The 27,445-nt window shown below is 42.7% G+C and overlaps 1 protein-coding gene across 1 annotated transcript; it reads right to left on the minus strand.

Moving 5' to 3' along the window:
- Positions 1 to 2,008: 2,008 nt before the first annotated feature.
- LOC122939852 (oocyte zinc finger protein XlCOF22-like) lies at positions 2,009 to 21,798 on the minus strand. The gene is made up of 7 exons (XM_044296040.1): positions 21,780 to 21,798; positions 15,728 to 15,877; positions 15,422 to 15,598; positions 15,215 to 15,338; positions 15,037 to 15,131; positions 9,714 to 9,816; positions 2,009 to 5,616 (listed from the first exon to the last, which is right to left on the minus strand). Exons 2-7 carry the CDS (start codon positions 15,803 to 15,805, stop codon positions 4,424 to 4,426), a joined length of 1,770 nt encoding a protein of 589 aa, XP_044151975.1. The 5' UTR covers positions 15,806 to 15,877; positions 21,780 to 21,798; the 3' UTR covers positions 2,009 to 4,423.
- Positions 21,799 to 27,445: the final 5,647 nt, after the last annotated feature.

Consider the following 27,445-nt stretch of genomic DNA (forward strand, 5'->3'; position numbering starts at 1 on the left):
CTCCTATTTCTCCCAATGTCAGCGCAAATTATTTTGTTTCTGATGTTGTAGGCTCTTTTGGAACAGATCATGGGTGGTGTCTGAAATTCCTCTACTTGTGTAGAGGAACGGGCAACTACATTCCGATGCTTATTTTTGACAGCTCTAATCTTATTAATCCAAGGATGGTATTTTATAACAAAGGGAATGCATGGTACTTTTGGGGCTCTCTCCCCCTGAGTCTCGTCAATTCTCTTACATTGTTCTTCCAGTAAATGTTGTGGATAGCCTCTAGCTAAAAATTTGGTGGTCATTTCATCTAATCTGGTCTCACCTCTTAACTAACTATGAGTTTTACCTTCTGATATTGAGAATAAGGGAGGGACCTCTTTGTGAAAGGCACATAGCGTGCCGAAACAGGTCAACTAATATGTGGCAATAAACAGAGTAATATTATTACTAACAGCGAGTGCTGATTCTCCTTTACTGCTATCTTCACGGGACGCCTGCCCTAAAATACACGCACCGCCATTCTAAACTTACCATTGTGCTGATCGATATATATGGTACATATCACTGCAAAGGAAGGCGATGGTGGCTGACTGTCATTGGCAGGATATGTAATGGGCACCATGACAGGAAATTTTCTTCTGCTAGGCTTCTGGAAATGTCCTGGCAGAGACATGGGTGTGTAAAGAAGGGGCCGCCTAGGTTTGTATGGTGAAGAACAAAACAGTGGGAGCTGCTTCTGCTTATCGGCAGATTAAACGATTCCCTCTACTGGTGGTCTTTGGGGGTCATACAGAGCCTGTTCTCCACGGATGCGCACTGTCACGTAGCCTCTGCTACCAACACTTCCTAGCAATTTGTTGAAATGAACATCCTTCTTCTCTCGTTCCAATAATGCCCCCCCCCCCCCCTTCTTAAAATCTTTGAACTGAGCAAAATGTCTTTTAGTGCGTTGTGGAGACATGTCTAATTGTCAATGATATGTCATCAAGAGGTACACTACCTAAAAGAGACCACTGAGAACTGTTTTATAGAGCATTAGCAGAAGCACTTTTACACCCTCTTGTGGCAAGACCCAGTGTGTAATCACCTCACCTGTATTCATTTACATATCTGCCTGAGACATAACTGCAGGACGAGTTTTGCAGCAATCCAACATTTCTATCTTAGGTGTACTATCTGTCTTTTTAGAGATGAAGATAATCTACTGGTTGTAGTATCCACAAAATGAGCATCCAGAAAGGGTTAGTGATGACTGTAGTCTGTGTTCTAACGTGGAGGTGATTATGTATGGGGGTTTGGGTGGGACAAAAACCCAGGCTACACATTTCAGAAAACATTTGCTGTTTCTGTCCTCTGGCATGATCATTGCTGCCTGTACATACTTGTCTGGTGGTAGACGTAAAGCAGACTTCTTTGAGGCAGCTATTTTATCTGAGGCAAAATATAATACTGTTTAGTTTTATCCACACAAAATTGTGTTCACTGCTTGAAATAAATGTTCATTATCTACTCTACATTATTACTCTTGTATGACGCGTGGCTTTACTTTACATGTATTGTTCTAGTTCTCAATAGCAAAAGTAGAAAAAAATGAAAATGGCCTTTCCCACCACGAGTCTTATGATGATCAACAAGAAGGACTTCAGAGTAAAAACATTTCCCACATCCTGAACAGGAACATGGCTTCTCCCCTGTGTTAATTATGTGATATCAACATCTGAGTAAATGCTTTCTTCCCAGCGTGATTTATTTAATGTCTAATAAGACCTCATCTTTGGATAAAACATTTCCCACATTCTGAACATGAGAATGGCTTCTCCCCTGTGTGAATTCTCTGAAGAATGAGGTATTATTTATCTGTAAAACATTCCCACATTCTAACCACTTAGTGACCAGGCCTGTTTAGGCCTTCATGGCATGTGTCACAGAGAATAATTAAGCTGTAAGGGTTTTGCACTTCCTAATAATTCTGACAATGTTTTATATAATATTTTGTACTTTATTTAGTTGGTAAACACATACAATTGTACTATATTTTTTTCAAGAATGTAAAAAGAAAAAAAAACTTTTCAAGTATAATTATGTCACACATATGCATGCATAATGTTCAAAATATTTAACAAAAATATATTTTCCCCTTCACCCTCCATGACAGCACCATAAATCATGAGAGATCCTCCTACCACCATGCAGGGACAGGAAGGTTAAAATATTTTCTCCTTCCTGTCCCTTTCAGGTGGGGAGAGAAGCAACAACATAGTTGCAAGTGAATTCAGAGGGACTACCTTGAGTATGACTGATTTTCTATGGATGCCTGCTGTGATGCTTTAGATCCCTGTATCCTCGCAGCAGCGACTGAGAAACTCCGGTAGTCTCTCAAGTCTTTACCAGCAGCTTCCTGTCTGAGATCTTCTCCTCCGGTGGATGACATCACCAGGGACATCTGAACAAGCCAATTTGCCAGAATCTGGCACGTGGGTTAAGTCGGAAGTCACCCTCTGACCAAAGAACAACATGTCTTGAAAAGGCTGTGACGTTTTCCATGTTGACAAAGTGGGAGTGTGCAGAGCCTGACATTGGTGCTGCTGTGAGTGCATGAAGTAATGTTTTCATGTCAAGATTGTGAGTATTGTGACTAATGTGTGTATTCCCTCTATCTCTCTCTGATATGGAATACAGTGATAAGGATACATCTGTTAGACCTAAAACAGTTAAAAAAAAATCTAGATCACAGGAATTTGTATGGTTAAATAGCATGAATACTGATGATATTGTAAAGGGAGGAAGTGTCTTCCTTGAAAGATGAAATTAAGGACTTAGTACGGCAAGAAAGCCGTTCAGCAATGGCAGAAAAGTCATCAATTTCTTGCTTTCTGTCTACTTGAAAACAGAAGCATCTGAGTAGATGCGCCCCTACTTACTCCTCTTCTACCTCTGAGTCTGGATCAGAAAATCTAGATCTGTTCCCTCATGTAGTTTACCAGCGGCGGTGCCTGCTGCCGGCATCATCCTTTCTGCTCTGGGTGGAGCTCAGACTCTGTGCTCAGAATCTTATGACTGTGTATAGGGCACGCGTGCGCACCCCCTCAGTCTTCCCCACCCTAGGGCTGGTTTCCAACTTTTGTTCGTAGCCTTGTCTAAATTCCTGTGAGTGAAGGTGTTACTGTGATTCTTGTCATTACTGTGTAATGGACCCTATATCTTGTTTAACGGACCTTGCCTTACTGCCACCTGCCCTTGTCTTACAGATTTTGCTATCTTGTAGCCTGCCCTCTGATCTCGTTTACAGACCGCCATATTGTCGCCTGCCCTGACCTTGGACTTTGTGCTCAGACTTTGCCTTGCCAACACCTTATCAGCCTCTGGCCTCCTAGCACCTTCTGGGTGCACCATACTATCTGGAGGTCAGTTCAGTGGGTCCACACCCAGGTTCCTGTTCCCTTGTGTTCCAACCCACCTAAGAACACCCCTCAGGAAAGTCTATCCTCACCATCAGAGGTATTGTGAAGAATGAGAGGTTGGTTGGTCACGTGGGACAGTGGGTTTGCACCTGCTGATAATTAAAATTCCATTTTATGGGGAACAATTTCTTGCTAAAGACCTAAAAACATTCTTAAAAAAGCATCAGACTCTAAAAATACTTTTTCAGATGATATGAATAGGAAATATCAATTTTTTTTAAATTATAAACAAAGCAAACATAACAGATTTTTGTTTAATCTCAACAGTTCAGTAACAACAAAGAAATGACGCCAGAAGTCCTGTGGAAGGAAGATGTATATGGTTTGTGGAATCCTGGAGGAAAATCTCTCCAAGTCCAAGGTTAATGATTGTCTTATCCCCGGGATTACATAATTCCACGTGTAGTGACTCCTTCCACAAACTTAGTGATTATTTCAATGAAAAGTTCATGCAGTTTGCAAAAATTTTAGAAGAAAGAGTAATACATTTATTGGTCATGCAGGTGTTAGTTCCTGTATCTATGAATCAAATAGATGACTGATACTATTTAATGGTAATCATGTCTAAATAATAAACTTACAAAGATTAAAGAAACTTATAAAATATGAAAGATTCATAATGGAATCTATAAAATTAACAGTACATTTTTTTGCAGGAAGAGATATAAATTGCCTTTTAGGATCTGCCATAAAAACAGGTATGGGTGGTCACTAACAGGCTAAATATGAACATTTCTTATCCCGTGTGTGCATTCTCTCATGTTTAATAAGATGCGATTTCTGGTTAAAACATTTTCCACATTCTGAACATAAAAATGGCTTCTCCCCTGTGTGAATTATCTGATGTGTAACAAGATCTGGTTTACGGTTAAAGCATCTTTCAAATTCTAAACATAAGAATGGCTTTTCCCCTATGTGAGTTATTTGATACGTAACCAAATAACTTTTTAAAGCAAAACATTTCCCGCAATCTAATCTGAACATAAAAGTGGCTTCTCCCCTGTGTGAATTATATGATGTTCATTAAGATCTGAAATATTTACAAAGCATTTCCCACATTCTGAACATGAATATGGCTTCTCTCCTGTGTGAAGTCTCTGATGTCTAACAAGATCTTTTTTTACAGCAAAACATTTCCCACATTCTGAACATGAATATGGTTTCTCCCCTGTGTGACTCCTCTGATGTTTAACAAGATGTGATTTATCGTTAAAACATTTTCCACATTCTAAGCATGGAAATGGCTTCTCCCCTGTATGAGTTCTTTGATGTCTAACCAGATGTTGCTTTTCAACAAAACCTTTCCCACATTCTGAACATGAAAACGGCTTCTCCCCTGTGTGAATTCTCTGATGAGTAACAAGATGTGATTTATAGTTAAAACATTTCCCACATTCTGAACATGAATATGGCTTCTCCCCTGTGTGAATTCTCCGATGTTTAATAAGAGATGAGCTATCGTTAAAACATTTTCCACATCCTGAACATGAGAATGGCCTCTCCCCTGTGTGAATTCTCCGATGAGTAACAAGATGTTTTTTATAGTTAAAACATTTTCCACATTCTGGACATGAGAATGGCTTTTCCCCTGTGTGTATTCTTTGATGAGTAACAAGATATGATTTGTCGTTAAAACATTTTCCACATTCTGAACATGAAAATGGCTTCTCCCCTGTGTGAACTCTTTGATGTGTAACAAGATTTGATTTATCGTTAAAACATTTTCCACATTCTAAACATGAGAATGGCTTCTCCCCTGTATGAGTTCTTTGATGTGAAACCAGATATTTTTTTATAGGAAAACATTTCCCACATTCTGAACATGAATATGGCTTCTCCCCTGTGTGAACTCTGTGATGTATAACAAGTTCAGATTTATAGGTATAACATTTCCCACATTCTAAACATGAAAATGGCTTCTTTCTTATGTGAGCTGTTTGACGTTTAACACCTTTTCTGTGACTTTTATTTTGTGTTACAGTCTGTGATGAATCAGAAGATCGGACCTGTTTAAAAAGATCAGGTGATACATTTTTGCTGTGAATGGGTGAGGATATATCTTGGAACTTAGCATGTCCTTCATACGTATCTCGTGTGACACCATGATCATATACTTCAAAATGTGATGATATCACATGTTTCTCTGAGTTCCTGGTACAGTCATCTGCCAAAAGTACAACACATTTTTATTATTTTTTTTATAATTTAACCATAAAATTCTGTTTATGTCTTATAACATTTCTATATATAAAACAAACTCCATAGACATTTATTCATTTGGAGTGATGTAACTCCAAGATGTATATCCTTAAAATACCTTTAAAAATAAAATATTTACACATAGACATTACAAAGCACGGAGAAAAAATAAGTATGAATTGACTAAAACTAAAAGTTGGGCCCCACACCAAATTTGTTAACGCTACACCCCCTCCCCAAGCAACCTCCCTGCAAGTCCCCCCCCCTTCCCCGGCTAGCCAAGGCCACCCATAGTCAACACATAACCTCACCTCCCACCCACTCAGTCATGTAAAAAATATAAAACACTACAACTGGAAAAGAGGAGTTAACAAGAGTTTACTTTACAGTATGCTGCCTCGACCCTCTGTTCTCTTAGTGTCCACACAGCAGTTATTTCCCTTTATTGCCACTTCACAGTAGTAATGCCCCTTAGTCCCCCAAATGGTAGTATGCCCCCTTAGTGCCTTCTCAGTAGCATGCCCCCTTAGTGCCTTCTCACAGTGCTCCGGCAAAGTATAAAACCCCCTTAGTGCCGTTGAAGCCATCTTTGCTGTCTTGTCTGGTTACATTTGTTTGTGTGCTTAACAAAATAGTAATATAGTAGAATTGTTCTAGACATAAGGTTTGGTGGTCAGCACATTAAGTCACTATACACCGGAGCAGAGATCTTTTTGGTGGGGCTAGTTGCAGATGTGTCATCAGTGCTATAGGAACACAGTGGGATTACTCACCGGATGCTACCCCCAGGCTTTATAGCCTAAACGCGATGGCCCCTATCCCTTATGGGTATGCACATATTTTTGTTGATATTGCAAGTCATATTAGGTACAATAACTATTAACAATCTCTTGTCATTTATGTGTAACCAGCAATTACTTGATACAGTAATAGTACAACATATATACTGGGGGAGAGGTCATTTTTTATATGCATTTGTGTGGTTTCTTATAAAAAAAAAGCTTTTCTGCCTTAGGGTACTTTCATACTAGAGGCAGGGGACTCTGGCAGGCTGTTCCGGCGGGTGAACAGCCTGTTGGATCCGTCCTGCCGCTAGTTCATGTGTGCCCCCGGACTGCCGCTGCGTCTCCAGCGGAGTTCTGGCGGCTGAACGGCAGCGCACCCCAAGAGGCAGCTCGACTAAAAGTACTGTATGCAGTACTTTTAGTCTAGTGTGCACTGCTGTACTTGCCCGGGCCCCTCACAGAAGTTGTACTTACCTCACTCCCGAGTATCTGCGTGAAAACATCCGGCAACGAGAGTGTGTGTGTGTGTGTGTGTGTGGGGGGGAGGGCTGGGGGTGGTTTGCAGCCAATAGCATGCCATGACGGGGACAGGCCTCCCTAGAATCACGGGTGACACTAGGGAGGCTTGTTCGCATCACGGTCTGCTATTGGCTGCCCCCCTCCGGTGACAGGGAGATGCAGTGGAGGCCGTGCCAGTATGAAAAGCTGCGCGGGTGCCAGGAAGTGAGGTAAGTACAACCTCCGCGAGGGGCCTGGGCATATGGGGGGAGGGCATTATAGAACTTGGAAAACCCCTTTGGGTCCCGATTCTAAGATGTCCAAGGGAAGGAATTATTCCTTGCCTGCTCTGGAGACATATGCAATGGAGCAATACTGTATGTAAAAAAGAACCTTTAAAAATTGTTTTATTCATCCTTCCAGGTATCCAGCTAGTGCTGTTTTTTTTTTTTTTTTGTGGCCTCCTCCATAATGGCTCCCATTATTGTTCTAAATAAAAATGGAGACAATGCTGCTGATTGGTCTCCTGAAGCCCTTATTTGTCTTTTAGATAGTGATAACCTATCCTCAACTGTTATTGGCACCATGCTGTGGGTGATTACAGTGGTCATATCCCATGCAGTCAGTCTGCAGGGTATCACCCTACTGCTGAATGGAAAAAATAATAAAATACTGACCAGGCAATAACCATATCTAGCCAGTGACTCGCAGGTAACGCCTTCTCTGACTGGAGGTTTTTGCTTTCCCCATCTTCTCATCTGGCCCAGGCCATCATGATAACTTCTTCCAGCTACCATTCTTGTGTCTGTAGAGTTTGCCGCTCAGACATCTTTGGCTCCATGCTTTCCCAGCACTTCCATATTTTTTGTACAACCCCTGCATTCTACTGCCTCCTTTAATAGGAGGAAACATAGGCAAAACGTGCGTTGGGGTGAAGGTCCCTGCTGTAATCCCGGTCTGTAAGACTTCCAACCTTCTTTGCATCTTAATGTTTTATGCTGCCTTGTGTTGTTTGTAAATGATGTTGGTTGTAGGAGCCCCTACTGGGCTTGGATTTTATTTGATTAATTATATAGGCACTAAGAAGAAGTACAACAGCAACTTAAAAATATTAAAATAGACAAATTGACAGGACCAGATGGCATACACCCCCGTATCCTAAGGGAATTAAGTAATGTCATAGCCAGACCCTTATTTCTGATATTTGCGGACTCTATACTGACAGGGAATGTCCCACAGGATTGGCGCATGGCATATGTGGTGCCAATATTCAAAAAGGATCCAAAAACTGAGCCTGGAAACTATAGGCCGGTAAGTTTAACATCTGTTGTGGGTAAACTGCGTGAAGGTTTTCTAAGAGATGCTATGTTAGCGTATCTCAACGAAAATAAGCAAATAACGCTTTATCAGCATGGCTTCATGAGGATCAGTCATGTCAAACTAATTTAATCAGTTTCTATGAGGAGGTAAGTTCTAGACTTGACAGCGGCAAATCAATGGATGTCGTATATCTGGACTTCTCCAAAGCATTTGACACTGTACCACATAAAAGGTTAATATATAAAATGAGAATGCTCGGACTGGGAGAAAACGTCTGTATGTGGGTAAGTAACCGGCTCAATGATAGAAAACAGAGGGTGGTTATCAACGGTACACACTCAGATTGGGTCACTGTCACTAGTGGGGTACCTCAGGGGTCAGTACTGGAGGGGTCACTGTCACTAGTGGGGTACCTCAGGGGTCAGTATTGGGCCCTATTCTCTGCAATATATTTATAAATAATCTTGTAGAAGGCTTGCATATTAAAATATACATTTCGACAGATGACACTTTTTTAAAGTAATTAACACTGAAGAGGACAGTATACTACTACAGAGGGATCTGGATAGATTGGAGGCTTGGGCAGATAAGTGGCAGATGAGGTTTAACACTGACAAATGTAAAGTTATGCACATGGGAAGGAATAATGCAAGTCACCCGTACATACTAAATGGTAAAACACTCGGTAACACTGACATGGAAAAGGATCTAGGAATTTTAATAAACAGCAAACTAAGCTGCAAAAAACTGTGTCAGGCAGCTGCTGCCAAGGCCAATAAGATAATGGGTTGCATCAAAAGGGGCATAGATGCCCGTGATAAGAACATAGTCCTACCACTTTACAAATCACTAGTCAGACCTCACATGTAGTACTGTGTACAGTTCTGGGCTCCTGTAAACAAGGCAGACATAGCAGAGCTGGAGAGGGTCCAGAGGAGGGCAACTAAAGTAATAACTGGAATGGGGCAACTACAGTACCCTGAAAGATTATCAAAATTAGGGTTATTCACTTAAACTCCTCTGTGCCCCCTCCATAGTAATAAAGTCCTCTGTGCCCCCTCCATAGTAATCAACTCCTCTGTGCCCCCTCCATAGTAATAAACTCCTCTGTGCCTCCTCCATAGTAATAAACTCCTCTGTGCCCCCTCCATAGTAAAAAAGCTGATTTCTGTGCTGTAGGCCCTGCCCACACAGGCTGGCAGCACAATTTGTGTCTGCAGGCTGAATGGTGGAGCGGGGAGAAGTCTTTCTGCTTCACCATTCTGTGCGCCGCCATCCTGAAGGAGTGGAGGAGCGCAGTGAGTGACAGGAACGCAGCTCCCAGCAATGAGCGCTTCCATCTGTATTGATGGAAGCGCTTATTGCTTCTGCACCCTCCTGGGAGCTGGCACCCAGGGCGGACCACCCCCCCCCCCCCCACGCCTCCCCCTTAGTACGCCAATGGTCCGTTACTACTCACCTGGGCGGTTAACTGTAGAAATGTCCTCTATACCCTGCTCATCTCCCCTCACATATGTCTCTGTAACATATATAATGTTCAGATCTTCACCCGGATTTACAAGCTGTGAAACAAATATTGTAGAAGTCATCAGACGGTTGAAGAAGTCATGTAGAAGGTTTTATACGACCTGAAAATATCAGTAATTAGAATGAAGACCAAAGAATGACCGGACAGCAGGAGTTATCTGACCCAAATATCTGTAAGTCTCCTGTATACGTCCAATATGATCACTTTGTTATTTCAACCAGAAGTTTACAAAGCAGAGGGGGAGTAGTCCTTATATTCCATCCGTAACATAGAAATTGTGTGTATTTAGCGTTACATTATTTGTGCACCTGTTACTCTTGCTAGCCATCCTAGATATACCAATGGGATTCCAGACCATGCCAATACCACAGAAGGTGGTCCTAGGAGGCAGCCCAGGCAAATGTAGAACCTGACAGTGATGTGGTGATGAGCACTGTGTTACAGAGAGTTGCACCTGTTAAGGACAGGTCAGGTGAAGTGATGAAAAGGCAGAGTTTGGTGCTGGTAGTCGTGTGGAAGGTTATACCGTGTGAGGTGTCCAAGGAGCTCTCTCAGAGTGTGTGAGTGTTGCAGGCCTAAGGAAAGTCACTATGGAGTTCACCAGTGGACTGTAGACAGAGAGAGGGGGACAGAAAGCCAGAGTAGAGAGGTGCAGCGTGTTTCAGTAAGCCAGCCACAAAATTGCCAGTAGGCCAGAGGACCAGCACAAGAGCATCCAAAGTCCCTGAGTGGTGCCTCACAAGCAATCCTGAATGATGGCTCCAGGAAAGATGGCAGAGAATGCCAAGAGAGAATCTGTTACAGCAATGTTCCTCAACTCCTATACTAAGGACATCCTAAAAACGTGACCAGCAGATATGCCCTGAGGACTGGAGTTGAGGAACACTGTGTTAGAGTACAGGATAAATCTCTGGGTCAGATTGGGCTGAAGAAGTGCCAGCCCTGACCCAGAAAGAGTGATCAGTTGGTTGTGCAAGACTAACTGTCCTAAGGCCTAGTGAAAGTCTTGTTCATCCAAGTCCTGTAGATAGCGTTGGCTGCTGTGCTCAACAGAGACAATGACAAGCCCATGGATAGCAAGAAAATCCCTCCGCCCGTGTAAAGTGAAGGTTCATATATTGTCATGTGTAATGCAAGGTGAAGATGCTGCTGTTATTACTGATGTTATAAGGTAAAGAAGCACTCCAGCAATAATATGTTTTGCTTGTATAGTGCAGTGTAGACTGTTATTAAAGTGTAGAGGCCACTGTGTATGCCTAGTACATATCTGTTTTAGTTGATGTATCATTTATGGCATGGTTCTGATATGGTTCTCCTAATGCAACCGAAATTTCCCATCATGCCTCTGCAAAGACAAAATGAGCGGAATGAAAGTTTTACTTAAAGGGGTTGTGCCAACCTTTATAGAAATGCATCCTGCCCAATGGATATCACTTTCCTAAAATACCACCATTGATCAAAACTGTCTTATCTAAAGTTATTAGCTGTAGGCTACGTCCTGCATTGGAGCCTTATAATGTAGGACACACGAGCATCACTGGTAAGAACAATGAGTGTGGTTAGTGTCACATGTCCTGCTGATGTCAGGACACATCTCAGTGCCCTAAGGCATCATGGGACAGCAGTCACATGATAAACCAGGAAGTGAGATTCAAGCATGGGGGATACGAGAAACCTGCAAATAAGGTGGATCAAAAAACACAATTCAAGCAGTAATGGGAGCTACAGTAAATGATGAAAATAAACTTTAGAGTGAAAAGTAGTTTATGACTCAACCCCCTTTACGGGCAGCAAGTTTTAGAACTAACTAGAACTTACTCAGAGTCTTAGTCTATTCCTATTATTTATTTATTATACTCGCTTATATAGCACTGACATATTGTCTTTGTAGTGTGGGAGGAATCCGTGCTGCTCATGTGATGCAGCTTCAGCCTGTCTTCCCTGTCTCCTGCTTGTGATAGGTTTCTCCCTAATTGCTGTCACATGCAGGTGGAAGAGGAGAGCAGTGTGAAGCTGTAGAAAATGCATAGAAATGCACTGGAGATTCAGCACACACAGATAGTATAGACAATATACCTCTGAAGATAATCATATCAGGGACTCATTATCTAAACCTTTGCTCTTCCAGTTTATTAGTAATAGAGTAGAAATGATATCGTCAGCAGCATGATATGTTTAGGGAGATACAGAAGACAAGGAGGAGCAGCTGGTGGGGAGGGAGCTCTCCAGAGGGATCTGATAAATGATGCTGTAATCTTGTAGTTCACATGACGTCAGCCACACAGGACAGACTGATCTCCTGTCTGACAGGACAGCAAGCCTCGGACTGGTGGTCAGACTGGAGATCACATGACCAGGTGTCCATAATCAAAGGGTTCAAAATGTAAGGATGCACCTGAGCATCTAGCAAATAGTTGCGATTTATCATTATATGCGCTGATGAAAATGAACATATCTGACTTTTCCAATAATAAACTTCCAATATTATGTTATACTCTTTGCAAGTAAGAAGGGCGACTTGTATCTACATATCCTAGAATGGAATCCGTGCTATGACCTTGGTGCTGCCATTCTGACACCAGGCACCAGGATGAAGCCTCATTCAGATAAGGCAGCCGGAATGGTTGGAGACTGAGACAGCATCATAGATGACATAACCCTTGTAGATAATGGTTCATGTGCAAAAGTAGAATGCCCAAGTGGCACGTCGCCTTAAAGATGGCCAAAAAGCCTCTTAGATCTCTGTGCCTTGGGATCTCCATGTAGCATACTTCTACTTATTTCTATTTTCCACCCTTAATCCTTTTTTTTTTTTTACTATCCTTGTAAATCCCTTTTGCTCAATAATCTCTCTACTTTAACCCATTCAGCCCTGGGCCATTTTCCGTCCCAGAACTATAACTTATTTTTTTTCCTTTCACATAAAGTTTTTGAGCCGGTGGCTACGCAGAGCTGCACGCACCATATCAGCGCTTGTTTGATTTGTTACTTTGTTTCACATCACGCGCCGACTCGTGATGAATTGCTGGCATTGTCAAGCAGGGAAACGCGTCGAGCAGGACGCAAGTTAGGAAACAAGTTTAAAGTGTAGCCTTATATATACTGAGGGCTATGTACATAGGGATTGAGGATAGGGCAGCACTTGGTTCTTAGTAGCAAACCCACATTGGCCGCTGATTCAAGTGAGCACAGTGAGAGGCTCCGGTGATCATAATTGTGCGACTATTGGTATTGAGCTACATATTGCCAGGGTGCGCCGAGTATCCTTTGCCCTCAGAGAGGTGGGGATCAGAAAAACCACACCGCCAACGCTACACTCTATGTTGATGTTATTGTGGGATTGGTGGCTATGTCAGTCTCCCCGCCTCTTTATATTAAAAAAATGACAAGAGGCAGATAGCCATAGCAGACCTGAATAAAGTTTTTTTGTTTATTTTATTATTATTCTTGAGAGATATTAATCAATAAAGTAAAGAGGGACATGTTGTACTTTCTAAAGGTACCATTTAATAGTGCATACGATGTAGTAGGAAAAATTCCAAATGGTGTTGAATTAGAAAAAGATATGCAATTCTGCCAGATTTTTATGTTTGTTTAGTTTTTTACTGCTTTCACTATGCGTTAAATCTGACCTGTTACCTTCATTCTCCAGGTTAGTACTATTACAGCGATACCGCATTTGTACAGTTTTTCTGTACATTTTGAAAAATATGTATTTTTTTTCTATTCATTGCCATATTCTTTTTTTATAGTTATGTATACGGAGCTGTGTGACGGCTCAATATTTAGAGGGCAGTTTTTACTTTTTTGGGATGTGCATTACTTTTTGATCACCATTTATTCACATGCAGGGCCTCCATAGGAACATAGCTGTAACAGCCTCGGATCCTTCACAGGGACCAGAGCTGTTAGACACTGAACAGCTCCCCCAATCATCTCTAGGAAAAATCGTTTCTGATTTTTTAGCTCCCAGATTTCCTGGTCACATCAGGGGTGCAATCAGCATTATAGCCAATCGTAGACATTAGCCCCAAATGTCTCCTGTCTAAAACATCTTTAAAGGCCCGGCCAGTACCATACATGTATGGCACTGGTCAGGAAGGGGTTAAAATGTTGCTCTCTACTGTATTTGAAGAAGCAGCATAAGTGCAAGACTAAAAAAATATTGCGGCAGTGGTTCCTTACATTTACTGTATGCATTATGAAGGACCTGGACTGGAACCATGTTGGCCACCTGGTGTCATCGGACCATCCTCTAATGTATGATATGCACACTGCATGTTTACAGCCATGAGTAGTTAGGTAAGGCTACTTTCACACTTGCGTTTAGGTGCGGATCCGTCTGGTGTCTGCCTCCAGAGCGGAAGGGAGGCTGAACAGAGGCAAACAGCCAGCCTGCTTCACCTGCACAGGTTGATGCATTTCTTTCAGAAGCAATAGACCAGTGCTATACTTGCAGCGACTTCCATTCTCTTACTTTATGTTTGTTTTCATCTAGGAAGCACACACAGCAGATGAGGGGAGGGAGAACACAGTTACAGACAGGTTGCTCCTCTGCTTATAAAAAGCTATGAATAACAGTGCTTCGATCAGGTCACAAGCTCAACTGTGAACAGTCTTCTATCTCTCTTTTGCTCAAGACAGACCTTGCCTGACAACAGGCAGTGGACTGCAAATTAGGTGGAAGTGAGACCCCTAGTGGCCATGACGTTACAGTATTTTTTCAGGTGAATGAAGTCATATATTTTTAAATGAAGTGATTTAAAAATTTGCTAGTTACACCATTCTGTATTAAATAAACTTGTGTGCAGTGACTTAAAATTCTCCATAGGCAGAAAAATGTGAGAAGATCCTGACAACATGTAATGTCTATGGTCAGATGTAATCCTGCCATCTCCACCTTACTCGTTATACAAGGATAAATTATATAATACTGGTGGATAAAACAAGACTGAAGACAAGATCTTCACAGCCTTCTACAGATCATAGGGGACATTTCATGAGACCTTATCTCCATCTACCTGATCATCCTGTGGGACATTGTGATCTTCTTCTGAACCATCCTGTGGAAGAAGAGGACTAGGATATCTCTCCGGTGTTCTTCTCTCTTCCTTAACTGTAGGAAACACATCCAGTGACTGAATTCATTCCTTACATAAAGATAATGAGAGGACGTGTGTACTTAGTCATGTCTATTACCTGGTGATATGAGGAGCTGGTGATCCTCCATCATGATGCCCGTATATCCATCTACCTGATCATCCTGTGGGACATTATGATGTTCTTCTGAACCATCCTGTGGAAGAAGAGGACTGGGACATCTCTCCGGTGTTCTTCTCTCTTCCTTAACTGTAGGAAACACATCCAGTGACTGAATTTATTCCTTACATACAGATAATGAGAGGACGTGTGTATATAGTCATGTCTATTACCTGGTGGTGTGAGGGGCCGGTGATCCTCCATCATGGTGTCCTTGTACAGATGTTTGTGCCCTTCTAAATACTCCCACTCCTCCATGGAGAAATAGATGGTGACGTCCTGACACCTTATAGGAACCTGACAACACAATGATACAGTCATCACCCAGATCCCTTCATAACAGTTCCTGTTTAATGTCTTAGCATTCCCAGCAGTGTCACCTCTCCAGTCAGCAGCTCAATCATCTTGTTGGTGAGTTCTAAGATCTTCTCTCTATTAATTTCCTCATATATCAGGGAGTGAGGTGGAGGCCCCGTGATTGGGCTCAGGGTTCTTCCCCATCCTTCAGACACAGGGTCCTGACAGCGCTCACTAGAGGTCTTTACTACTGTGTAGTCCTGGTTATAGAGAGACACAGTAATACATATCACTCCATACATCTCCAGAGTCCCTCACCTCTCCAGTCATGTCCATCTGTTAGTACATAGATAAGATGATGTAATAGTGACATCATCAGAACCTCTCACCTCTCCAGTAAGCCGGAAGAGGATCTCTAGGGTGAGATTTATTATACTCTCCGCCATCTTGTCCCTGTCCCTATCCATCCTTGAAGGGTCAATCAGGAGTAGAATCTTATATAGAAGATCTCCACTGAGGGGATCCTATATTGTAGGAACCTGAATGGAAAGAAGATGAGATGAATGTAAAATCATAGAAAATATCATGTAAAATACAATTACTGGAGATAACAAGAGGAGACATTGGAGGAGACAATAAAGTGTAGATGTATTCTCTCATTTTAAATTGCTCCAATTCGGCACTCTGGCTCCCGCATGCCCACTTTTCCATATGCAGCTTGTTAACTTCCTCCGATGCAACTAACCACTGGCTTTGGCAGTGCTATGTCCCATGTCCGGGGAGAAGTAAACAAGCTGCAGAATAGAAGACAGACATGAAGGAACCAGAGCGCAGGACTGTAGTGGTGAAGAAAGGCTGGGAGCAGGCATGATTCTTTCCATAGTGGAGGTAGGCTGCGGGCATCAGTTCAAAGTTAGGTATTCCATGACAACCCTTTTTAAACAATTTTAAAGGACAACTTCCCAGAGCACTTGGAGACATGGTTGTCAAGGGCAAATTCTTCCCAATGCAACAGTTGGCTAGTTTGATTTAACCCAAGAAAGGCAGTTCTTTGAGCGTGAATAATCATTTCTTTAGCTTAGTATACAAAGAATTTGTCCATTGATCGAGCAAGATGGAAGAAACATTGCCTGACTTGCTCCTCAGTTCTTTGGAAAAGATCAGCATATGATCCACATACAGAATAAAATACAGATATACAGACGTGGACAAAATTGTTGGTACCCTTTGGTCAATGAAAGAAAAAGTCACAATGGTCACAGAAATAACTTTAATCTGACAAAAGTAATAATAAATTAAAATTCTATAAATGTTAACCAATGAAAGTCAGACATTGTTTTTCAACCATGCTTCAACAGAATTATGTAAAAAAATAAACTCATGAAACAGGCATGGACAAAAATGATGGTACCCCTAGAAAACACAGAACATAATGTGACCAAAGGGACATGTTAATTCAAGGTGTGTCCACTAATTAGCATCACAGGTGTCTACAACCTTGTAATCAGCCATTGGGCCTATATATATGGCTCCAGGTAATCACTGTGTTGTTTGGTGATATGGTGTGTACCACACTCGACATGGACCAGAGGAAGCAAAGGAAAGAGCTGTCTCAAGAGATCAGAAAGAAAATTATAGACAAGCATGTTAAAGGTAAAGGCTATAAGACCATCTCCAAGCAACTAGATGTTCCTGTGAGTACAGTTGCACATATTATTCATAAGTTTAAGATCCATGGGACTGTAGCCAACCTCCCTGGACGTGGCCGCAGGAGGAAAATTGATGACAAATCTAAGAGACGGATAATCCGAATGGTAACAAAAGAGCCTAGAAAGACTTCTAAAGAGATTCAAGGTGAACTTCATGCTCAAGGAACATCAGTGTCAGATCGCACCATCCGTCGTTGTTTGAGCCAAAGTGGACTACATGGGAGACGACCAAGGAGGACACCATTGTTGAAAACGAATCATAAAAAAGCAAGACTGGAATATGCCAAACTACATGTTGACAAGCCACAAAGCTTCTGGGAGAATGTCCTGTGGACAGATGAGACAAAAATCGAAGTTTTTGCCAAGGCACATCAGCTGTATGTTCACAGACGAAAAAATGAAGCATATCAAGAAAAGAACACTGTCCCTACTGTGAAACATGGAGGAGGCTCTGTTATGTTCTGGGGCTGCTTTGCTGCGTCTGGCACAGGGTGTCTTGAATCTGTGCAGGGTACAATGAAATCTCAAGACTATCAAGGAATTCTAGAGAGAAATGTACTAGCCAGTGTCAGAAAGCTTGGTCTCAGTCGCAGGTCATGGGTCTTGCAACAGGACAATGACCCAAAACACACCGCTAAAAACACCCAAGAATGGCTAAGAGGAAAAAATTGGACTATTCTAAAGTGGCCTTCTATGAGCCCTGACCTCAATCCTATTGAGCATCTTTGGAAGGAGCTGAAACATGCAGTCTGGAAAAGGCACCCTTCAAACCGGACACAACTGGAGCAGTTTGCTCATGAGGAGTGGGCCAAAATACCTGCTGAGAGGTGCAGATGTCTCATTGACAGTTACAGGAAGCGTTTGATTGCAGTGATTGCCTCAAAAGGTTGCGCAACAAAATATTAAGTTAGGGGTACCATCATTTTTGTCCATGCCTGTTTCATGAGTTTATTTTTTTACATAATTCTGTTGAAGCATGGTTGAAAAACAATGTCTGACTTTCATTGGTTAACATTTATAGAATTTTAATTTATTATTACTTTTGTCAGATTAAAGTTATTTCTGTGACCATTGTGACTTTTTCTTTCATTGACCAAAGGGTACCAACAATTTTGTCCACGTCTGTAAGTAAAAAAAATGCCGAAAAATTTCCCAGGCGCTCATTCTGCACATCACGATTATTCCGTACAGTCATCCACTCATCTCCCTTCTTGATCCAAATCAAATATGCTCCACAGTGATTCATCTTGTTAAAACATTAATATATATAATTCAGATGTTACAAAATGAGAGGTAGCAGCTATCTGTAAGTTTCAGTCCTCAGCCAGACAACAAAGGTCTATGAAGGACTTCAAGGATCCATCTTTATTCTTTTTGATGAAGAAAACTGTACCAGCAGGAGAGGTCTCCAAAGTAGACATCGCCACTGACTCAACGACAAAAGAAGCAACCCCCCGCTTGGAGGCTCAGTACCCAATATTGAGGAATAGCACAATGAAAGAAAGGGGTGAGGTGAAATCGTCTCCACCTTGAGAATACATCAGCAAACTCTTAGTAATGAGAGGAAATAGCACTTTCCAGGAAGACCGGCCTGGAAACAGACATAAAAGATTACTGAAATAGTTTTAAAAACAAGTTTATCCGCATTGGTCAATTTGATCAGATAGCTTACATAATCTACATACACTACTACCTAAAATGCAGTCTAACCTTTACAGGTGAACTTTTTGTGACCTTCTCTAAACTTTTGAATGCACATGTCGAACTGTTCAATGTTTCAGGACTCTTTGCACAACTTGCTCTTCTCTAACTATTTAAACAGTCCTCCTCATCATGCTGTTCACATTTTGACATCATGAGACCAAGACGACACATAACTATTGATCAACAGTACCTCAACATTGCGAGGCTTCAAGCAGGATGTTCTCAGACATATATGGCCAATGAGCTTAGAGTGTCACAGAGAGTCATCAGCAGGTTGTATCAGAGATACAGAGAGACTGGAAGAGTCACAGAAAGGCAGAGAAGTGGACGTCCTTTGGCCACATCCCACACTGATGACCGCTTCTTTGTGAACAATGTCCTGCGAAACTGGATGATGAATGCCACACAACTCCAGGCACATTTATGGGAGGTGAGAGGCAACCAAATGTCATGTCAGACCAGTTGAAACCATTTACATCGGTGTGGTCTGTGTGGTAGACGACCTGCAAGGGTACCTGACCACAGGCTTCATCGTTGTGCAAGGACCAGGGAGCATCTACGTTGGACAAGGGACCGGTGGGCCTCAGTGCTGTTCACCGATGAAAGTTGATTCACACTGTGCAGAAATGATGGCCACCAACGATGTTGGAGATGTCAAGGAGAATGCTATGCATCAGGTAACTGAGCGTTTGGTGGTGGTGGTGTTACAGTGTGGGCAGGTGTGTCTAACCAATACAGAACTGCTATACACTTTCTGAATGGTCCAGTGACAAGCCCACACTACTTAAATAACATCATTAATCCAGTCATTGTGTCTCTGCATGAACAACACAGGCCTAATTTCATCTTTTATAATGCACCAGCTCACCAAAGTCGTATCATTAGGGAAAGGCTGCTGGAGACTGGGGTTCCTTAAATGGAGTGGGCCTGCACTTTTTCCAGACCTGAATCTCATTGAAAACCTATGGGATCAGCTGGGAGTCACCATGTAGAGGCTCGTAACTCTGTACCCCAGAACTTCAATGACGTGAGGACCCTTCAAGAAGAGTGGGATGCCATGCCTCAGCAGACAATAAGTCGACTTGTGAACAGCAGGAGACCTCATTGTCAAGCTGTAATTGATGCTCAAGGCCAAATGACAAGTTACTGAGACACTGACATTTTGTGGGGGTGTACCCAGCACTGGTGTTGGCTTTTGTTTCAATAAATTGTTTGAGATGAGGAGATCATCATTGCTTCTTCTACTTAAATGTCTTACTTTCATGATATAATATCACAGGAGCGGGAACTTTTTATGTTTTCCATAAATTTCACCGGAAAGCCAAATATCCCTAACTTTTTGGGAGTAGTGTATGGTCATAACTCAGGACTCCCATGGTAAGCCACACAGCAGGGGGTCAAGAGCCACTGTATTAACCATTTAGTCACCACCCATATGGCTTTTTATGGCAGTCACTAAGGGGTCTTGGGCTGGGGTGCTGCCTTTTTACAGCGGCACTTCAGCCGAAGTTGGCTCTAAACTAAAGCTGGAAAGCTCCGCTGGTAGTACACCACATACCAGAGTGCTCACTGAAAATACCAGCAGCGGAAGAGAGAGATAAGACTACTGTAAAAAAAAAATGCCTCCCTTAGGCCCCTTTCACACGGGCGAGTATTCTGCGCGGGTGCAATGCGTGAGTTGAACGCATTGCACCCGCACTGAATCCTGACCCATTAATTTCTATGGGGCTGTTCACATGAGCGGTGATTTTCACTCATCACTTATGCGTTGCGTGAAAATCGCAGCAAGCTCTATTTTGTGCGTTTTTCACGTAACGCAGGCCCCATAGAAATTAATGGGGTTGCGTGAAAATCGCAAGCATCCGCAAGCAAGTGCGGATGCGGTGTGATTTTCACACACAGTTGCTAGGAGACGATCGGGATGGAGACCCTATCATTATTATTTTCCCTTATAACATGGTTATAAGGGAAAATAATAGGTAATAGGTAAAATAGCGCTGGAGGGGTTAAAATTTTTTTTTTTAATTTTTAACTCGCCCATATCCACTTGCTCGCGCAGCCTGGCATCTCTCCTGTCTGATTGCAGTCAAAGGACCTGTGGTGACGTCACTCCAGTCATCACATGATCCATCACCATGGTAAAAGATCATGTGACGGACCATGTGATGACCGGAGTGACGTCACCACAGGTCCTTTGACTGCAATCAGACAGGAGAGATGCCGGGCTGCGCGATCAAGTGAATTAAGGTGAGTTAATTTTAACCCCTCCAGCGCTTTTTTACTATGCATTCTGTATTCAGAATGCTATTATTTCTACAATCTACAGAACACCGATCCAAACATGCGCGATTTTTCTCACGCGCGTGCAAAACGCATTACAATGTTTTGCACTCGCGCGGAAAAATCGTGCGTGTTCCCACAACGCACCCGCCTCTTATCCGGGCCAAAAATATGACGCCCGTGTGAAAGAGGCCTTACAAGTACACATCTTCACTTCTCATCTGCATGCACCGAAAAGATAAGACTGTGGTGTATATATCTAAGACAGTATCTAAGACAGGATTAACCATTTAAAAAATATTTTTTTTCTCCCGTTTCGTGTGCAAATGTATTACAAATTTTAAGAAACTATATACACATATATAAAGCTGAAAAATCTAATCCCGAAGTTATTCACCAAAGTCCTGCAATACTTTGGGAATGACAAACTTCGCCTCATCGGAGGCCATACATTTTAATGCTGTACAGAGACGAATCCGAAGTTTTAAGCGAAGAGATTTCGGATCTAGAATCCAAAGCTCATCCATAGTGGCAATCTTATTTATGTCCAGATAACTCATTATAAAAGGTATCTGATAAGTCTTCTGTAATCATCCTCATAGGGCAGCCACCGAAGCTAAAGGATCTCCAGAAATTATGTAGGCTACTCTTGCTTATTGAAGCAAAACTGTCGAGCACAGAGCTCTGATTAAAGAATCTCCAATAAGCCTGAGGATCCCCGTTTATGTGCACCCAGCTATACACATACCTCCAGCTGCAGATGTATGGGGGACAGGAAAGACTGGTGGGCTAAATGACCTTTTATGATGTCATAACCATGTGACCATGAGTGGGAGGAGTCAGGCTCCAGGCTGTGCTGCTGGAGGAGGTAAAGGACCTTTCATGATGTCATGGCCATGTGATCTTGTGTGGGAGGAGTCAGGCTCCAAGCTGTGCTGCTGGAGGATCTCTATAATGAGGACACCCCTTTGCTTGGTTTTCCTGCTCTGGAGGGATTTCAGGCTTTCACCGTGTTGAAGACCCATAACTGGGGCTCCACAGGGTTTTCTCCACTTTGGATTGCTGTGTTGAGACATTTCAATGAGGCTCCACAGGGTTTTTTGTAGCTGGTCTTCCTAAGATCAGCTATTGTTGTGTTTGAGGAGTCTCCAAGGCATTGCTCCCGCTTAGCCAGAATCCTACTCCACACTGATGAGGGGCAAAATCCCGAAACAGCTGTCTGTGAATGGATAACTGGCTTAGGTCTTCCTCTGTTACATCCCTAAGGCTTGTAACAGAGCTGGATCTTGACATAGGGGTGTTAAAGAAATATGGTGGATCTGGTGATCTCTATAATGCTTGGTTTCCCTTCCCTGGAGGGATATCTGGCTTTCACTGTGCTGAAGACCCATAACTGGGGCTCCACGGTTATTTTGCATATTACTGTTTTCCAGGGAGCTTTGCACTTTGGATTGTTATGTTAAGACTCTAATGAGGCTCCGCAGTGCCTTTTGTAGCTGGTCTCCCCAAGATCAGCTATTGTTTTGGTGGAGGGGGGAGGGGAGAGACTAGTAGGCTATAGGACCTTTCATGATGTCATGGACATGTGATCGTGTGTGGGAGGTGTCTGGCTCCAGGTTGTGTGGCTGAAGGAGGTAAAGGACCTTTGATAATGTCATAACCATGTGACTATGTGTGGGAGGAGTCAGGCACCAAACTGTGCTGCTGGAGGAAGTAAAGGACCTGTGATGATGTCATGACCATGTGACTATGTGTGGGAGGAGTCAAGCTTAAGAATGTGTTTCCACATTAGCGGGGAAAAGTGATGTGTGTGCTTCGTGAACTGGAGACAAACACATCTGTACTGCTGAAAACATCAGTGCACTTCACGTTATACATCACTTTTTCATAAGAAGAATAAAACATAACCCCATGTGCTGCTGATACTGAAGATAGTCTTCCTATTGAAGACTTGTGTGAGAAGCATCGACATTTGGACTGTCATGAAGTTCAGGTGGAGACCCCATTCATAGCTGTGTTGGTGGTGCTGGTAGTCGTCGTAGTAGTAGTGGCACGTGTAGTCATGGTGGTGGAAGGAAGGCGAAATACAGAGGAGGGAATAAAGAGGAGCCACGGATCCCATGATGATGTATCACAGTCTGATAAAAGTGTCGGGGAGGGTGAGGACTATGATGATGATGATGATTGTGTGTTGGACTGGATCTGGGAGTCAGATCGGGTGCTGAGGAGGAGGTGACATCAGAGGAGGAAGGAGCTGGCTGCAGCGACAATAAAGAGCAGAGGCAATGTACGACCAAAACTTTATATAAAAGCTGACAGGACCAGATCTGCTTCTATTGTGGTCAGCTCTGGAACTGGTTAGGTCGCTGATACTGTGGGTGTGTCACTGCCTGCCCTGTGCGAGGTCTGAGAAGATGAGATAGACTTGCAGTACGTGAGTCTATCTGACAGGTCTTTCTGTTGTTGTGGGCAGGATCTCACCTCTCCTCAGGTTCTGCTCATTTGCTGTTTAGTGGCTCTATGTATGCCCGCCTCTCACTGCAGACCTTGCGGTTGTTATTTCCTTCTGGAGTTCTTAGCTGGTTGTTAGAGGTTCTCCTGCTTCTTACTCATCTCAAGCTAAGTCCTGCTGTTTCTACTTTGTGTGTGTGTTGTGTCTAGATCTCAGGGAGACGCTGGTCCCTTCACTGTGGAAGGTCCCCGCAGTCTCATCCCCGCTCCCTAACTTAGAGTTTATGACAGTCTTCGTAGGTCTTAGGTTCCTGTGTATGAGTTTTTCCACCATTAGGATTAGCTCATACTGTCAGCAGTCAGGGAGAGGCTCAGGGATAACTAGGAGGTTACCATACCCCTCCTCACTAGCTTTGGGGCCTAGTCTGTGTTACTGTTGTACTTTGTTTATTTTGTGTTCTCCCTTTCCCCACTTACCGTGACATTAACTACCGCCATTATTTTCCTTGCTCTGTGCAGATATGGATACTGTGAATGCACTAGTGGATCATATGCAAGGATTATCTTTGGAGCTAGCTGACCCCCGTCATTCTGTTGCACAGCTTTGGGATTATAAGGCGTCTGGTTCAGCCAGTGGGAACCAGGTCAGCCTTGAACCTAAGGTCGCTATCCCAGATAGATTTTCTGGGAGAAGTGATTACTTTGTTTGCTTAAGAGAATCTTGTAAATTGTATTTTCGTCTGCGTCCGCTCTCCTCTGGGGACGAGAATCAAAGAGTGGGGATTATTATTTCTCTGCTGAAAGGTGATGCTCAGTCCTGGGCTTTTTCTCTACCGATCGGTTCTGAATCCCTCCGATCGGTGGAAAAAAAATTCGGCACCCTGGGCCTTATTTATGATGACCCAAACCAGGTTTCTCTGGCCGAATCTAAGCTGCGTAGCTTGAGTCAGGGAAAACGTTCTTCAGGGTCATATTGTTCTGAATTTAGGAGATGGGAGACTGATTCGAAGTGGAATGACCCAGCACTCTGTAGTCAGTTCTGTCAGGGGCTGTCTGAGAGACCAAAAAACACTCTGGCATTCCATGAAAACCCTGATTCTTTGGAGGCGGCTATGTCCCTTGCCGTGCGGATTGATAGACGCCTGAGAGAGAGATGCAAGGTTCCCTTCTCTCGGGATGCACTGTCATATGGGGAAACAATCTCTTCTGTCCCTCGGGGTTCTGAGTCACTTGAGCTAGTGTCTGGTGATGAGCCTATGCAGTTGGGACAGGTCTCTTCAGGCCCTGGCAATAGGAACCTCAGGGTTCAGAGAAGACTTTGTTTCTTCTGTGGAAAAGAAGGACATTTTATTAACATTTGTCCTTATATTAAACCTCAAGGTGAAAAATAAAATAAAAAAGGGGTTCTAACTAATAGATCTAGTTCTCTAACTCTTGGTAGTGTGGATGGGGAGTCAGAGAAGGTATTTTTGTCTTTTACCTGTAGTACCCGATTTCTCCTGCCTGCCATGGTGGCGCTAGACTCCGAAAATGTTGAATTAGAAGTATTTGTTGACAGTGATGCAGGGGTTAACCTTGTTGATTATCAATTTGTTCAGAGTCATGGTTTTAAAACAAGCACATTAAACAAAGAGATACAGTGGATATAAAAAGTCTACACACCCCTGGTAAAATGTCAGGTTTCTGTGCTGTAAAAAAATGAGACAAAGATAAATCATTTCAGAACTTTTTCCACCTTCAATGTGACCTATAAACTGTACAACTCAATTGAAAAGCAAACTAAAATCTTTTAGGTAGAGGGAAGAAAAAAATAATAATAATATGGTTGCATAAGTGTGCACACCCTTAAACTTATACTTTGTTGAATCACCTTTTGATTTTATTCCAGCACTCAGTATTTTTGGGTATGAGTCTATCAGCATGGCACATTTTGACTTAGCAAGATTTGCCCACTCTTCTTTGCAAAAACACTCCAAATCTGTCAGATTGCGAGGGCATCTCCTGGGCACAGCCCTCTTCAGATCACCCCACAGATTTTTAATCGGATTCAGGTCTGGGCTCTGGCTGGGCCATTCCAAAACTTTAATCTTCTTCTGGTGAAGCCATTTCTTTGTTGATTTGGATGTATGCTTTGGGTCTTTGTCATGCTGAAAGCTAAAGTTCCTCTTCATGGTCAGCTTTCTAGCAGAAGCCTGAAGGTTTTGTGCCAATATTGACTGGTATTTGGAACTGTTCATAATTCCCTGTAGCTTAACTAAGGCCCCAGTTCCAGAAGAAGAAAAACAGCCCCAAAAATGGTGCTGTCACCACCATGCTTCACTGTGGGTATGGTGTTCTTTTGGTGATGTGCAGTGTTGTTTTTGCGCCAAACATATCTTTTGGAATTATGGCCAAAAAGTTCAACCTTGGTTTCATCAGACCATAACACCTTTTTCCACATGCTTTTGGGAGACTTCAGATGTGTTTTTGCAAAATGTAGCCTGGCTTGGATGTTTTTCTTTATAAGAAAAGGCTTTCGTCCTGCCCCTCTACCCCATAGCCCAGACATATGAAGAATACGGGAGATTGTTGTCACATGGACCACACAGCCAGGACTTGCCAGATATTCCTGCAGCTCCTTTCATGTTGCTGTAGGCCTCTTGGTAGCCTCTCAGACCAGTTTTCTTCTCATCTTTTCATCAAGTTTGGAGGGACGTCCAGTTTTCAATTTTCTCCACTTGATGATGACTGTCTTCACTGTGTTCCATGGTATATCTAATGCCTTGGGAATTCTTTTGTACCCTTCTCCTGACTGATACCTTTTAACAATGAGATCCCTCTGATGCTTTGGAAGCTCTCTGTGGGCCATGGCTTTTTCTGTGGGATGTGACTTAGAAAATTTCAGGAAAGACCAACTAGAGCAGCTGAACTTTATTTGGGGTTAATCAGAGGCACTTTAAATTATGGCAGGTGTATGCGGACTCCTATTTAACATGATTTTGAATGTGATTGCTTAATTCTGAACACAGCTACATCCCCAGTTGAAAAAGGGTGTGCACACTTATGCAACCACATTATTTTAGTTTGTTTTGTTTTCTTCCCTCCACCTAAAAGATTTCAGTTTGTTTTTCAACTGAGTGGTACAGTTTGTTAGTCACATTAAAGGTGGAAAAAGTTCTGAAATGATTTATCTTTATAAAATATAGGAAAAAGAACTGGATTGCACATGCTCAATACTATGCTCTTATCTAACTGCTTCTCAGCATAATTAACATCGCTTCTCAGCGTAATATATCGTATACCTACCCCTATGCTACATACTGTACATGAGGCATTAGTATACAATTTGATCAAAAAGCATAGGCCCACTCACCGCAACAAGGTTGCCTCTTTGAATGGGACCCTAACCTAAATTTGGCGCAGCACTACATGGCGACCACCAACGCTGCAGCACCGCCCCAGCAGGCAGCAGGACCCAGTAGCCAAACAGCGTGCTGTCCTAGTGAGTTGGCGGGGCCCAGTGCCAAGGTGGCTTTGCCAGACAGCAGGGCCGCTGTTTGGCTACTGGGTCCTGCTGCCTGCTGGGGTGGTGCTGCAGTGTTGGTGGTCGCTGTGCAGTGCTGCCCCAAATTTAGGTTGGGGTCCCATTCAAAGAGGCAGCCTTGTCGCGGTGAGTGGGCCTATGCTTTTTGATCAAATTGTATACTAATGCCTCATGTACAGTATGTAGCATAGGGGTAGGTATACAATATATTGCGCTGAGAAGCGATGTTAATTATGCTGAGAAGCAGTTAGATAAAAGCATAGTATTGAGGATGTGCGATCCAGTTCTTTTTCCTATATTTTATATGTAATGATTTATTTTTGTCTCATTTTTTTACAGCACAGAAACCTGACATTTTAACAGGGGTGTGTAGACTTTTTGTATCCACTGTATCTGTGTTTGCTATTAATTCCGCTCCTCTCTCGCAAAGGTGTCTGACT

The sequence above is a fragment of the Bufo gargarizans genome, chromosome 6 (genome assembly GCF_014858855.1).
Source record: "Bufo gargarizans isolate SCDJY-AF-19 chromosome 6, ASM1485885v1, whole genome shotgun sequence".
NCBI lineage: Eukaryota > Metazoa > Chordata > Amphibia > Anura > Bufonidae > Bufo > Bufo gargarizans.

What these genes read in the sequence shown, in the direction of transcription:
- LOC122939852 (XM_044296040.1), bottom strand. Translation starts at nt 15,805, where the DNA reads ATGGATAGGGACAGGGACAAGATGGCGGAGAGTATAATAAATCTCACC. An exon ending in TCTTCCGGCTTACTGGAGAG is followed by an intron (nt 15,599 to 15,727) that starts GTGAGAGGTTCT and finishes CTCTATAACCAG; the next exon opens with GACTACACAGTAGTAAAGAC. An exon ending in CCGGCCCCTCACACCACCAG is followed by an intron (nt 15,132 to 15,214) that starts GTAATAGACATG and finishes TGTTTCCTACAG; the next exon opens with TTAAGGAAGAGAGAAGAACA.